At 49.5% G+C, this 14,579-nt stretch overlaps 2 protein-coding genes across 6 annotated transcripts in view; one reads left to right on the top strand and one right to left on the bottom strand.

Annotated features, from left to right (window-relative positions):
• Positions 1-996, bottom strand: part of ZBTB17 (zinc finger and BTB domain containing 17) — a 30,241-nt gene extending 29,245 nt beyond the window's left edge. For 3 of the 5 annotated variants that reach the window (XM_004272437.3, XM_004272438.3, XM_033433034.2), the window contains exon 1: positions 863-996. Coding sequence is in view for 2 of the 5 variants with exons in the window: in XM_033433031.2 (XP_033288922.1) it covers positions 863-869 (7 nt within the window). In the remaining 3 variants the exon portion in view is untranslated. The remainder of the gene's footprint in view (positions 1-862) is intronic. The other 2 variants (XM_033433031.2, XM_033433032.2) reach the window with 1 other exon arrangement.
• On the top strand, positions 868-9,698 carry SRARP (steroid receptor associated and regulated protein). The gene is made up of 3 exons (XM_033433251.1): positions 868-1,019; positions 7,367-7,566; positions 8,866-9,698. The coding sequence occupies exons 1-3, from the start codon at positions 868-870 to the stop codon at positions 9,294-9,296; spliced, it is 783 nt and encodes a 260-aa protein (XP_033289142.1). The 3' UTR covers positions 9,297-9,698.
• Positions 9,699-14,579: the final 4,881 nt, after the last annotated feature.

Below are 14,579 nucleotides of genomic sequence, written 5' to 3'. Positions count from 1 at the left end.
ATCTGTATGTCTCCCACATGAATCTCTGAGCTCTGGGTGATGATGTGGATACGAAAGATAACAGCAACAAACACATACAGCGTTTACTTTGTGCTAGGAAGCATTCTCAGTACTTTACACCTATTACCTCATTTAATCTTTATAACCATCTTAGGAAGCAGATTTTATTCTCAACTCTGCTTTAAGGATGAGGAAACCGTGACAGGGAGCGAGAGACTAACGAAGGACACAGTTGGCAAGCACAGAGTCGGGATTCAAACCTGGCTGCCAGGCTCCACAGTTTAAACTTTTTAACCACTATGCCAGTCCGGATCACTCTCTCTATCCCCAGAACCTATCAAGAGCTGAACCACTATCTGTGGAACCAACGAATGAATGAAATAATCTTATACAGGGGCAGTGTCGGCCTCCTACACGGCAAGCTCCTCCTAGGCCCTGACAGGCTTGTGCCGTCGGGCCCCGCCGGCCAAAGAGAACTACGCCTGCACCCCGCCACCTCGCGGCCTCAGAACGCCCACCAGCTGCGGCGCGCGGGGTCAAGGGGCGGTGACAGCCGGGCGGCGGGGGCGGAGATGCTACCAGCTGGGGTGTCACCCAGCCCGGAGGCGACTCTCGCTCCCTCGCCGGGACGGCGGGTCCGGTCCGCCCGCCCACTCCCCGCCCGCTCGCCGGGCGGCGCCCCCCACCCATTTGCCCCGCACCCTCTTGTCCTGTGGGGTCCCCTCAGTCCAGGTTCCCTTCTCAGTCCACTTCCCTCCCCTCCCCCACACAACCGTCCCCGGCGTCCCGCCGCGCCCCATCCTGCGCCGCCTCCGCCCAACTCCTGGGACTCCTCCGGCCCCGGATGCTTGCTGACCCTCACCTGCCATGTCCTGGACCCCACCGCAGACGGAGGTGCATCACGGCAGCGAGGAGGCCGGGGACAGCACTTCAGAGCAGACAAAGGGCGCCGCCATGTTGGAGTCGGGCGGAACCGACCTCGCTGGCTTCCCGTCTGCAACTTCCGGCGCATGCGCAGCGTTCGCCCTAGCCGTAGCTCGTGGACAGGCGCATGCGCCTACTGTAATAACAGTTACTTCTACACTTAGAATTGTTCGCCTTGTAACCGTTTCTTGGTTTTCTATTCCAAATATCACAATAACAGCTCCTACGTGTTCAGCGCTTACTGTGTGCCAGGCACTGTGTTAAGCGCTTTATGTACATTATCTCAAGTCCTCTCACCAATATACGATGTTTTTGTTTCCCTTTTGAAGAAGGGAAAACGGAGTCTCAGGGTAAATGAATTGCCAGCTGTCACGCATCTTGCAAGTGATGAAGCAGAGATGTGAACCTAGTTGTGGCATCAAAGCTGCAGAACCACGATTATGTTTTTCTACTTTCTGAGCCAACCACTGCCCGCTTCCCTGTTTAGAGGAGATCCAGGATTAGCCTGGATGTGAATGAGGGTGCCTGGAAACAAAAGTCTGCCTGCAGACGTGACCAGCCACTCTGTGGCCTCTTTCCAACTTTTCAGCACCTTCAGGCCATTGACTTTTCTACTTCCAAACAGTTCCTCGGCTTTCTCCTTTCTTCACTTCCGACCCTATTTATTTTTCATGATCCATAATTTTAAAAACACTCTTGTCACAATCCAAAACTCCTTTGCTCTTTGTCTTTTTGTCACATGGATTTGGTAAAAATTTCAGCCCTGGGTGACTCCAACTGCTCCTTTTCCCTTTGCTGACACCTAAACAGCCAAACACAATTGGAAAAAGTACCCAGTGGGACAGACTGTTCCCTACAAATCCATGACTGCCAGCCTTAAGAGGGACTTCAGCAAATGTCAGTCTGGCCAATTGACTGCTCCTCTCTTCATAATAACTAGAGAAACTAAAAAACTCAGCAGCAGTTGACTTCACCCTTTCATTTACAGGAAAATGATAGCAAATCTGATAGGAACTCTCCTGTCTTCCCAATATTAAGCATGCAAATCTACTTCTGAGTCATCTGTGTTGGATGTAGTCAATTGAGACTCGGCATCCATTCCTTCCAGAATTTAAAAAGTTAAAATTTTATTTCCCAGACTCAGTAGCAGTTAGAATCCCAGATACAGATGGTTCTGCCAGTAGGTAAGATTTGGAGGGTGGAAGAGAGGGAGTAGCCATTGGCCTGCTGATGTTAGCTGACTTTTGCTGACAAGAAAGGTCATGCAAATGTGGGGGGTTGCAGCAGTGCATTGTGGCCAGTCTCCAGCTTCATGAGTGTTCAGAAGCATCTGTGAGATGTTGCCAGCCGAACTCAGCATTCTAGTGCCTGGGAACCAGCTTCTAGTCCCAAATTTAGATCCATGGACCCTTGCTGTGGTGATACGTTCTTGAGTGCAATAATCTCAGGGGTGGCCTCTCAATTCCCCATCTTCATGATTGTGGCAGAAGTAATAGCTCCTAACTGGTGAGTTCAATGGTATTCTGGGAGCCATTAATAAAAGCCCAGTCTAGAGACCATTTTTTCAGCCCCTCCAGTAAGTTTGTAAACATTTAATTCTCTGTATTAAATCCATTTCTAGTTAAAATAAGCTTAGAAACAAGGTAAGGGATCTTTGCATTGATGGAAATGTTCTGTACCTTGACTATGTCAATATAAATATCCTGGTTGTGATATTGTACTACAGTTTTGCAAGGTGTTACCATTGGGGGAAACTGGGTAAAGGATGGAGAGGGGGATGGAATTGCTCTGTATTGTTTCTTACAATTGCATGTGAACCTACAATTATTTCAAAATAAAAAGTTTAATTAAAGAGAAAGTCCAGCAAGGTTTCTATTTCTGCAGGAAACTGACGCTCAAAGATGGAAATCAGGGCATTAAGTTTGAAGGTGATGCAGATCTAGTCTATTTCATGCAGGCAAAAAATAGTTACATAACTTACCATTCATCACAATAAGTATTGTTGCCTAGAGGAAAGTGCCTAATGAAGGTAAGGCTGTAGATGGAGCAGCTGCTACAACTGACCATTATGGTGAGAGTGAGGACCACAAGGACTGTGGGGTGAACTGGCTGTTTATAATTACACTGAAGAGTTTCAAAAAAGAAATATTTAGGGTTTAAATTCTCAGCTCAAGACAGAGCCAGAGAACCAGGGCCCACTCCTGATTACTCTAAATATGTTTTCTCATCTCTTGTAGCCACAGGGTTTATGCAGTCAAAAACTGGACGGAGCTGATCCTGTGAGTTGCTAAACTCCAATATAATTGCAATGTAAGTTGTAATATAATTGCAGTATAACTGCAATGGGCCAGATGCATTGACTGGGAACAAGGGACACTTAGGAATCGAAATGGGGATGTTTGGGTGGATGCAGATGACTGAGTTCCCTGACTCCCCAAATCCAGAATTCAGTGAAACTCTCATGCCACAGAAGCAGTCCCTCCTCGCATGGAATGGGCTGGTCCTGCTTTCCCTGGAGAGCATGTAATAACCTCATAGTAGGAAGTTATTTTGCAAGGAGATGCTGGTTCCTTTCAGAGACCACTCCACCATCCTTCATTTGTCTCCAGATCTATAAAGAGAGTCTAATTCCAAAATGCCCCAGGGAACAAGCATAGAATCTGACTATGGAGATGGTTTACACACAAGAAAGAAAGAAGGAAAGGAAGGGAAGGGAAGGGGGGTGGAAGGAAAAGAAGGAAGGAGGGAGGGAAGGAGGAAGAGAAAGAAAGAGAGAGAGAGAGCACCTTAACTAATAAATGAGCTGAAACCTGGGGAATATAGGTGTAACTGGATTCTAAAGGTGCTAGGTCCAGGAGGAAGGGAGATTACATTAGACTTGGCAGAATGTCTCGATACAAATGCACATTACAGAGATTTGGGTGTTTTAATGTTCCAGCTGAGAATGGTTCTAACAGCACAGTTGGTTGAATAAAATCTGGACCCCATAGTGGTCTTCATTAAATGACGGTGAGATGATGGAAACTCTTTAGAGTAATAGAGAGGAAGAAATGCAAAAATTTGGGCAGGGTGGTTGTATACATGGGAGTAAGTATACGTGTGTTGATTGAATGACTGAAGGACCGACTTTCCTGGTTTCTCACTAGGGGCCATTCCTCCAGTGTATCACTAACTGGCCCCCTCACCCTGAGCTCCTCCCCCTCTAACCTCCTCTTCCCCTTAGCCCCCAGAGTGAGACACAGGTCCCGTCACCATCTCCAAAGTCTCCGGCCTAAACCTCATCCACCCCCTACCCTAAAGTCTTCCCAAAGCTCAGTCACTATTTACACATGGGCTACCTTGCATTTTCCCAATAAGGAGATTTTTTTTAACTGGTTGGCCAGCTTGTGGATATAAACTTGAAGCACTGTAGATAAACTGACAAATGTCTATTTATACAATTTAGTTTATCATTTTGATTACAAACAGCTTAAAAATCATGAATTATATAACAGTGTATTAATTTATAAATGCTACTTTTTTTTTCTCTGCTCACTTTTCATGTAATGGTTTCCTTTACTCTTCACAGACATCCTCGGCACACATCCTTGACATATACTTTTAAATTCCTTTTCATTTTGAAAACTTTGTTAAAGTACACAAGAGTAGTGAAAATAATGAAATATTTTCTATACCCCTATTACCTAGATTCAACAGTTAACTTTTGCTAGGTGTACTTAGGATATCCTTCCTTTCTTTCTTTCTTTTTTTTTTTTAAGATATTGGGGGTAGGAGTTTATTAATTAATTTATTTATTTTTGCTGTGTTGGGTCTTCATTTCTGTGCGAGGGCTATCTCTAGTTGTGGCAAGCGGGGGCCACTCTTCATCGCGGTGCGCGGGCCTCTCACTATCGCGGCCTCTCTTGTTGCGGAGCACAGGCTCCAGACGCGCAGGCTCAGTAGTTGTGGCTCACGGGACTAGTTGCTCCGCGGCATGTGGGATCCTCCCAGACCAGGGCTCGAACCCGTGTCCCCTGCATTAGCAGGCAGATTCTCAACCACTGTGCCACCAGGGAAGCCCCTCTTTCTTTTTTTTTGGCTGCACTGTGAGGCACGTGGATCTTAGTTCTCCCCACTGACCAGGGATGGAACCCGTGCACCCTGCAATGGGAGTGCGGAGTCTTAACCACTGGACCGCCAAGGAAGTCCCTATCCTTCCTTTCTTTTTTTTTTAAATTTATTTAACATATTTGTTTTTGGCTGCGTTGGGTCTTTGTTGCTGTGTGTGGGCCTTCTCTAGTTGCGGCGAGTGGGGGCTACTCTTCGTTGCGGTGCGCGGGCTTCTCATTGTGGTGGCTTCTCTTGTTGAGCACGGGCTCTAGAGCACAGGCTCAGTAGTTGTGGCCCACAGGCTTAGTTGCTCCGCGGCATGTGGGATCTTCCTGGACCAGGGCCCGAACCCGTGTCCCCTGCATTGGCAGGCAGATTCTTAACCACTGCCCCACGAGGGAAGTCCCTGTCACATCTCTTTCTAACCCAGCCAGGAGAAGGTCTCCAATTATAAGGACTAGTGTGATTAGATTGAACTCACTCAGATAATCCAGATCAATATCCCTATCTCAAAGTCCACACCTCTGATAAATATATATATTTAAATAAATATATATTTGGTCTTCTGGTTCCTGGCACAGAGCTCCTAACAGCCTTGAAATTTCCCAAGTCAGAAGAGTGAAAAGGGTGTCTTTTGTTATGTAAATGTGGTGACTTTTGGAAAGCCCCTGTGTCACCTAAGAATGTGGGCAGGAGAACCAACCACGTGATTAGAGGGTTGGAACTGTCAGTTCCACCGACCCACTGACCTCTGTGATGTGAGCGGGGCTGGAGATTGATGGCCACCAAAGGCCAGTGATTTGATCAGTCGTGCCTATGTAACGAACCTCCATTAAAACCCAAAAGAACAGGGTTTGGAGAGCTTCTGGGTTGGTGAACACGTGGAGACTGGGGAAAAGTGGCGCTCTCAGACAGTGTGGAAGCTCCTAGCCCTTCACACATACCTCGCCTGTGCATCTCTTCCTGAGTTATATTCTTTTTTTTTTTTTTTTGCGGTACGCGGGCCTCTCACTGTTGTGGCCTCTCCCGTTGCAGAGCACAGGCTCCGGACGCACAGGCTCAGCGGCCATGGCTCACGGGCCCAGCCACTCCGCGGCATGTGGGATCTTCTCAGACCGGGGCATGAACCCATGTCCCCTGCATCGGCAGGTGGACTCTCAACCACTGCGCCACCAGGGAAGCCCAGTTATATTCTTTTATAACAAACTAGTAATCTAGTAAGTAAAATGTTTCTCTGAGTTCTGTGATCAGCTCTAGCAAACTAATCGAATCCAAGGAGTGCATTGTGGGACCCTCCCATCTGTAGGTCAGAAGCACAGGTGACAAACCAGGACTTGTGATTGATGTCTGTGACAGGCAGTCTTGTAGGACTGAACTCTTAGCCTGTGAGATGTGAAGCTATCTCCAGGTAGGTAATGTCAGAAATGAATTAACTGGTTGGTAATGTGGAACAAAACAAAACAAAACACATCAGAACTGGTGTCAGAATTGGAATACCCTTAATCACACCTGCAAAGACGCTTTTGCTGTGTAAGGTAACATTTTTCACAGGTTCTGGGGATTAAGGCATGGACATCTTTGGGGTACCATCTTCTACCATACATAGTTACTTATTTATAGTAGTACTACTGTTTCTGTTTAATGAAGCCATACCAAGTTTCCTCTTGTGGACAAAGAATGTCACCTGCCATAACAGTAAACAAAGGATGTTGAGGCCATCAAGCCACCAGCCAATGCAGCCACCCCAACAGTGCAACCTGAAGGGATTCAGGATGGAGAAAGACAGGATACTGACACTAGGTAAGGTGGAGCCCTCATGATGGGGTTAGTGCCCTTGTAAAAGGGACCCCAGAGAGCTTTCTTGCACTTTCTGTGAGGTGAAGACACAGTGGAAAGATAGCCATCTATGAACCAGTAGGCAGGTCCTTACCAAACACTAAAATCTATAGGTGCCTTGATCTCAGACTTCCCAGCATCCAGAACTGTGAGAAACAAACGTTTGTGGTTTAACTCCCCTAGTCTATTACTGCTCGAACCGACTAAGACGTGGACATACTGTCAGCAGTATTCCATATAGTTCTTAGGTAGGAAAGAAGCAAAACTAAAAACAACTAAAAACTGGGAATGCAGCCAGAGAATGACTGAGGTTTGGGAAACTGAGGCCTGGATGAGAAGGTTCCAAGGCTTGTCTCAAGTGAGGAAGCAGCTGGAGTTGGAGGAAACAGCATCTGTTTGGTAGAAGGCCTACCTCCCAGTGACCCGACAGCAACCCTGTTGACATAACCCCGTTGATCAAAGCAATCCCCCAACTCCTCCAAGCCAGTTCCTGTGGCTTGTGGTGGAATTCACTCAGCGGATCCGGAGCTGGTAAATATAAAACGTTTGGTCCTCGGGTGGGAGCTGCATCCTGGAAAAGGCTACTGACAACGGCTCCCTCTGCCAGTGCTAAGCCAGGCGCTATGGAATCAGTAACAGTCCCAACAGAAGACCCCAGAGACCTGAGAGCCTGCCCCAAAGTCAGGGGCCTGGAGACGGGCTTGGAGACTAGCTCAGGTAAGAGGTGGCAGAGAGTGCCTCAGCCCTGAAGCTGAGGGGGCTGGGCAGGCTGGGGGGTGCTGGCAGCAGAGGGCAGACACCCTCCCCTCTGGGGCCGCCAGGATTCTCAAGCCATGGGTGGGCTTCAGTTACAGTTGAACCTTGAACAACTTGGGGGTTAAGGGCGCTGGCCCTCCACGCAGTAGAAAATCCGCCTATAACTACAATCAGCCCTTCGTATCTGAGGTTCCACATCCACAGATTCAGCCTACTACGGATTGTGTAGTAATTGGTATTTATTGAAAAAAATCTGCATATAAGTGGACCTGCAGTTCAAACCCATGTTGTTCAAGGATCGACTGTATTTCCTGTGTTAACTAACCTACTAGCACAGAAGCTTCCTTCTGAAGCCTGTGCCGTAGTGAAGAGCACGTAGTGAAGAGGATGGATTTGTTTATTATGTGGGTAACTTGAAATGTTACTTTTCTAAGAGCACAGGCTTTGGGTTCAGAGAGACCTGCTCTGGCCTCGCTTCACCGATAAATCGATTGATTGGTTCTTGGCTTCTCCCCGTTTGGCGGGGTGGACAGAGCAGGGATCCCCAGGGCAGAGGGGACCGATGGACAAGATTATGGGTGGGGAAGGAAGAACAGCATGATGTTCCCTGAGGACCACCAACATCTGTACAAGCGGAGCCTGAGTTTTCTCACCTGTAGAAGGCGGCCGGGGGTCTCCTCTTACTCCTCACTACAGTGCGGCCCGTGGACCAGCAGTACCGGCATTCCCTGGGAGCTTGTTAGAAACGCAGACCCTCAGGCTCCACTCCAGACCCACTCGCTGTACCAGAATCTGCATGTTCACAAGATGCTCAGGCAGCTCGTGGGCACAGCGGGGTTGAGAGGCTCTGATGCAGTGGCCTCCATGTTCCTGGAAGGCACAGAGCTGATAGGGGGAAGCCAGGTTTAAACTCAGGTCTCCCCAGTGCTGAAATCCACGCTCTTAGGCCCCGCTGTCTTCCCATCTTTGTGCGTCAACTAACACGCAGTTAAATCCCTGTTAACTCTACTCAGGATTCTGTAATAACCTATACGGGAAAAGAATCCGAAAAAGAATGTATGTATATGTATAACTGAATCACTGTGCTGTACAGCTGAAACGAACACAACATGGTAAATCAACTACACTCCAATATAAAATAAAAATTAAATTAAAAAAAATCCCTGTTGAATGAATGAACAAGTTAATGAACACATGAATTAATGGAACCATATCCCTTTCAGTGCTAACACAAATCTTTGGTCTTTTCCTTCCTTCTAGGTGGAAAGCCGGCCCGCCATCAGAAGGCCATCCCCAAAGCTCACTTAACTTTCGTTATCGACTGTACTCGTGGGAAACACATCTCCCTGGCAGCACTCCCAGGGCCACCCCGCGTCCCTAGTCCCAACTTAGGACCTGTCATCCCTCCAATGAAGACTTACATCTTGTTATGTGGGGAAAACCGGCCCCCCCATGTAAATCAGGAGGCTCCCCTAGGTGGGGGAGGCCTTGCCCAGACCAGGGGACCCCTGCCACCCTGCAGAGAGACTACGGCCCCAGATTCCTCCCCAGCCAGCCCACTCTGCCTCCAGGGGGCTCCTGAAGCCAAGGGGGGCCCTGCGAAGACTGTGTCCTCGAGGTCTTCAGCTTGGGGAACGGTCATCATCTCGCTCAAAGCCCTCTCCTCCTGTGTCTGTGCGCAGGCTGATTAACTGGAAGAGCCTGGCCAGGGAGGAGAGGGCTGGCAACCCAAGCTCCAGAGTTCAGCAGATGCAGTTCCCAGGGTTCACTCCCTCTTCCCCAGCCAAGCAGAAGTCTTTTGTGCCTGAGCCAGGGAAGGAGCATTAGATCCCTAAAGGACATCTGAAACAGCCACGAGTATCCTACTTCTCCATCCTCTGCATCTTTGTTCACCTTTCAACAGAAGCAAGATAAAGCAACGCCACATAGAAAGAGACTCATTCACTAACACAGCAAATTCTGAAGGAGCATCTCCCACATGCCAGGCCCTGCAAAGTGCTAAAGAAGATACTACAGCTTTCTAGGAGCTTGTACTCTTGGGTGTGGGGAAGAAAGGTTAAACAACCTAATAAAGATGATTTTGAACAGTGTAATGAGTGCTGTGTAGAAACTGAAACAGGGGGCTGGGATGGAAAATGATAGGGCAAAGAACTTTTCTGATACACTGATTGGGAAAGGCCTCTCTGAGTGGGTGACAAAGTATGATCTAAAAGATGAGAAGGAGCCAGCACTGCGAACCATACTCCCTAGGGTCACCTGGTTGGCATCTCATCCCAGAGCAGGAGTCAGAACCTCCCAGCACAATGGGCAGGGGTAGCACATTGCCTGCTGTCAGCTCACGTGCAAGTGTGTAGGTCACTAGGGATCACCCGGAGGGCACAGGACTCAGGATGGGAGAATCAAGGGCCCAGGTGGGATGGGAAGTAAGGGGAACTGGCTTCTCAAGAGGGGGCAGAAGTGCTCAGAAAGGGAATGGAGTATCATGTTTGAATGAATGAAAATAAGAGATATTATTTATTGAGCTGCATACCAGGATTATACTGCCCTCTAGGGATACAGAAAAGGGGGCTGGGGGCTTTGTCCCTACCCCGCAGGGCAGTCCTGTCCTCAGCAGGAAGTGGGGGTTGCTGTGAGGGGAGGTGTAGGTCTAAGAGATGCACAGAGCTGTGTGAGATTCATCTGAGGAAGAGTGTCTCAAGGCTCTTGGATTAAAATTGCTGAATGTTCATTTATTCAATGACGGTTTTACTAGGTTCCTACAAACACTAGTGGCTAACATGTACTGACCATTTGGTCTGTGCCAGGAATGTGACATCCTCCAAGTGTCAGTACCGGGAAGCACTGTTTTGTACCCATTTCACAGATTAGAGAATCGAGGCACAGAGAGGTTGAGGAATGCACTCAAGGTCTCATAGACTGGTGCAGTTGGGATTCGAACCCAAGCCAGACTGGTGCTCAATTTCTTGCTCTTAACTGTAGAGCAGATGGCCTCTCATTCTGGCAGGGTCTCTTCTAAACAGAGGGGATCTAGAGAGAGCAGACCCTGTCCTCAACGAGCTCACAGCCTGGCGGGGGAGGCAAGAAGAAGGTGACTATTGCAATAGCTTCTGGTAAGTGCGACAGTAAGGGCACAGAGAATGATGTTGGTGCTGGAGGAGGATGCCCAGCCCATTAGGGAGAGGAGATCAAGGAGGGCTTCCTGCAGGAAGTGGCATCTAAACTAAAATCTGACCAGTGAGAGAGTCATACAAAGGCAAGGGGGCCGGGGTGGGGAGTGTTCCAAGGAGAAGGACCAAAGTTATTCAGTCTGGCTGGAGTATTCATTCACTCACCAAGTATTTTTTGGGCACCCACTGTGTGCTACTCTCTGGGCTAGACCCTGGGATGGAGCAGTGATAGATAGACAAGGCCCTGCCATGAAGGAGCTTATCCTCCAGCTGGGGGAGACAATGCATGTACACACTCGAAACAGAGAGGCCAGAGAAGTGACAGGGACCATATCATGTGAGGCCTTGCAGGCCACGATGAGGTCTTTGTTTTTTGTTTGTTTTTTGGGCAGCGCTGCATGGCTTGTGGGATCTTAATTCCCCCATCAGGGACCCAACCTGGGCCCCCCGCAGTGAGAGCACGGAGTCCTAACCACTGGACCGCCAGGAATTCCCGAGGTCTTTTTATTTTATTCTGAGATGGGGATCGTTGGAAATTGTGAGCAGACAGCAACATGACCTACCTTTAAAAAAATTCCTTAGCTCTTGCGCTGGGATAGGAAGGCAGGGGAGGAAGCTGAGGAGGCTGCACCTTAATCCAGGCAAAGGGGGTGATAGTCTGGATTAGGGAGGTGGTGAGAGAATAGTCTGGACCACATTTACCCGCCTCCTCTTTCCTCCCCCTGCTGAGAATCACTGGACTATAAAAGCTCAAAGACGTCGCTGCAAAGGGAGTTTGAGACCCACAAGGAAAAGTGTGGGGCTGCGGGTCTAGCTTTGCGCCAGTAGGTGTCGCCCTATCATCAGAATGGAGGCACCACCCCCTGGTCTGGGTGGGGAGGGCGGGAACCTGCGCGCCGAGGGGCCGGCGCCATGGGGCCAGCCATCTGGTGCGGTCAAGTTTTCAGAAGCCAGACTTTCATTCTAACCAGAATCCCTCTCATCTAGAAAAATAACTACTGATATTTTTATATGCACCACCTCAGTTCTTCTCACACTAGACCCAGGAGGTGGGTATAATTTTTGTTGCCGTTTTACAGGTGAAGAAACTGAGGCACAGAGAGATGAAATGATTTGCCCAAGGTCACCAACTAGAAAGAGGCAGAGCCCAAATCCCAATCCCAAGCAGTGTGACTATGTAGTCATAGCATCATAACCCTGTACTGTGCTGTAGGTGCTCTGTTCATGTGTGTTGAATGAGTGAAGGAAGGAAGAATGAACATTCTCCAAGGACCCAGCCTAGGGCCTGGCAGTGTGTAGGGAGTGTTTGGGGGTCGAACACATGAGTGAGGCCCTCACTGAGCTGGGGGTACGCAGGTGCAGGAGAACAGCTCAGGCTCTTCACCACAGTCCTGTGAGGTGCTGTCCCATTTTACACATGTGGAAACTGAGGCTCGGGTAGGTTAAGCAACTGGCCCACGGTCACACAGATAGTAAGTGGCAGAGCCAGGGTTGAAATGGAGGTAGTTCGCCCTCCGAGCTTTACCTACCCACAATACTGCAGGAATCTACTGAAAAGCTGTTGAGAGAATGAATCAACAAAGAGATGAAAGACTTTACTGAATCAGTGAATGTGTTTCCAGGTTGACAGTTATGCCTAATCAGGACTGTGTCCCCAGTGCCCTAAAAGTGCCTGGTACATAATACGTGGTCAAGAATTGTGTGGGAAGGAAAGAAGTAAGGAAGGGAGGGAGTGAGGGAGGAAGGAAGGAAGGAAGGAAGGAAGGGGGGAATGAAGGGGCAGATTTGCTGTCCTGCTCTCTCCTCTCTGGCTCCCTGGGGCCAGCAGCCTCGCTTTGTGCCCTTCAGGGAGGCACCTCAGAGGGCCCCCACCGGGTCTAGCAGCCCTCAGGCTCCCATGGAAGGTTGACCCTGGGTCCAGGCCCTGGAGGGCCTCAGAGCTCAGGACTGGCCTGGCTGGCTGCCCAGGGTGAGCCCCAGGCCAGCTGTGCTGACTGTAAACAACACCTCCTCCCCTGCCCAGAGGCTCCTGCTAGCCGACTCAAGTCACCATGCCCCTCAGGACCCTCTCTTGTTTGAGGGCAGAGCCAGAGGGTGGAAGCTTGGTTTTCCCTGTTCAGAAAACAAGCACAGAGATTTTAACAGGAGCTTAGCATTTATCGAGCTTATACTAAAACACCATCTCTCTCTGGTTGCTCACAGCAGCCCTGGGAGGGGGTTACTTGATCTTTGTTTGTGATGAGAAATTAAGGCTTCCAGGTGCTTTTCTCCCCCACCTCTACCCCCAGGACCCAGACAGGTCTTCTGAGAGGACCCTGGGGAACATACCTTTTAGCTCCGCCTCACCTGCTTTTCCTGGAAAGAAGACCCCAGGTACAGGGCAGCTCCTCTGCCCTACCAGCCCAAGTCTTGGTCTTTTTTCTTTTTTAATTTATTTATTTGGTTGCACCAGGTCTTAGTTGCAGCAGGCAGGCTCCTTAGTTGCAGCAGGAGGTCTTCCTTAGTTGCAGTAGGAGGGCTCCTTAGTTGTGGCTCGCAGGCTACTTAGTTGCGTCACGAGAACTCTTAGTTGTGGCATGCATGTGGGATCCAGTTCCCTGACCAGTGATTGAATCTGGGCCCCCTGCAGTGGTAGCAGAGTCTTAACCACTGTGCCGCCAGGGAAGTCCCCCAAGTCTTGGTCTTGATGGAGACAGAGACAGTGTGGGTGAACTGGGGGTGTCAGGATCCAAATCTAAATGAAATAACAGGGCTCTAAATGAGCCCTTCTGGGCATTTTCAATGCATGGCATATGTGGGCTAGAGTCAACCACCATGTGCCAAGCCCCTTAAGTGAATTACAGAACAACCACAGCAGGTAGATCCTATTAAGCACCATTTTATGGTGCAACGGAGGCACAGAGAGGTTAAGTTACTTACTCAAGGTCACAAAGCTCAGAAGCAGCAGAGCCAAGATTTGAAGCCAGGCGGTGTGACTCCAGAGTCCGCAATTGACCCTCCACCCTCTACTGAGGCCTCTTAGCTTTTAAAAAAATTCTACAAACATTGACTTGGCTCCTTTCCCATGCCAGGCTTGGGAGCAGGAGGGCAGAATAAGGCATCTTCTGCCATGGCAGAACTGGGATCCAAGGCAGACTGGGAAGAGGATGGAGGCAGGGGGGAGATGGAGGGGTACAATGTTGGAGGTGAGTCAGGGAAGGGTGGCCTGGGGATGGGGGGGTTGGTCTGGTAGAGAAGCTCTGGCCTGCAGTTCTAGAGTCCTGGGTCTTCACCTCATCTCTGCCACTGACTTGCTGTGTGACCCTGGGCAAGATCCTACCCCTCCCTGGGCCTAGGTCCCACCATCAAACCATGAGGAGTTTGGAATAACTCCCAGAGGACACAGGGCTGGCCAACCAAGCCTCAGGGTCTGCCCTCACTCCCAGGCATGTGCTCCTTTCATCTGAATTTGAGCTTCTTTTAAAGACAAGTTTTGGACCTAGGGTTCTTTGGGCTCTGTCTGTGACTCCGAGCTGGTAGCTCTGGAGGGCTTTCTGGAGGAGGAGGCTTTTGGCCTGGGCTAGGACTTTGAAAGTGATGGAAACTCCTAAGTCCTCCACACCCCTCTGGCACCACCTGACCTGGACCTTCTTGCAGGTCTCTAGCCCTAGAAGGCCGCATCTTTTCAACCGCCTCGGCCTCCTGCCCACCCCCACTCCAAAAGCTCTAAGATGTAGGAGTTCCCCTTCCCTATACAGGAAGGGAGCAGGGGAGCTGCCTCGGCCCTTTGGTGGTGGGGGACTGATCTGGAGTGACCCAGCAGAGGAC

The sequence above is a fragment of the Orcinus orca genome, chromosome 1, assembly GCF_937001465.1.
Source record: "Orcinus orca chromosome 1, mOrcOrc1.1, whole genome shotgun sequence".
NCBI classification, from domain to species: domain Eukaryota; kingdom Metazoa; phylum Chordata; class Mammalia; order Artiodactyla; family Delphinidae; genus Orcinus; species Orcinus orca.
This window is presented reverse-complemented; position numbering and strand designations above follow the sequence as displayed.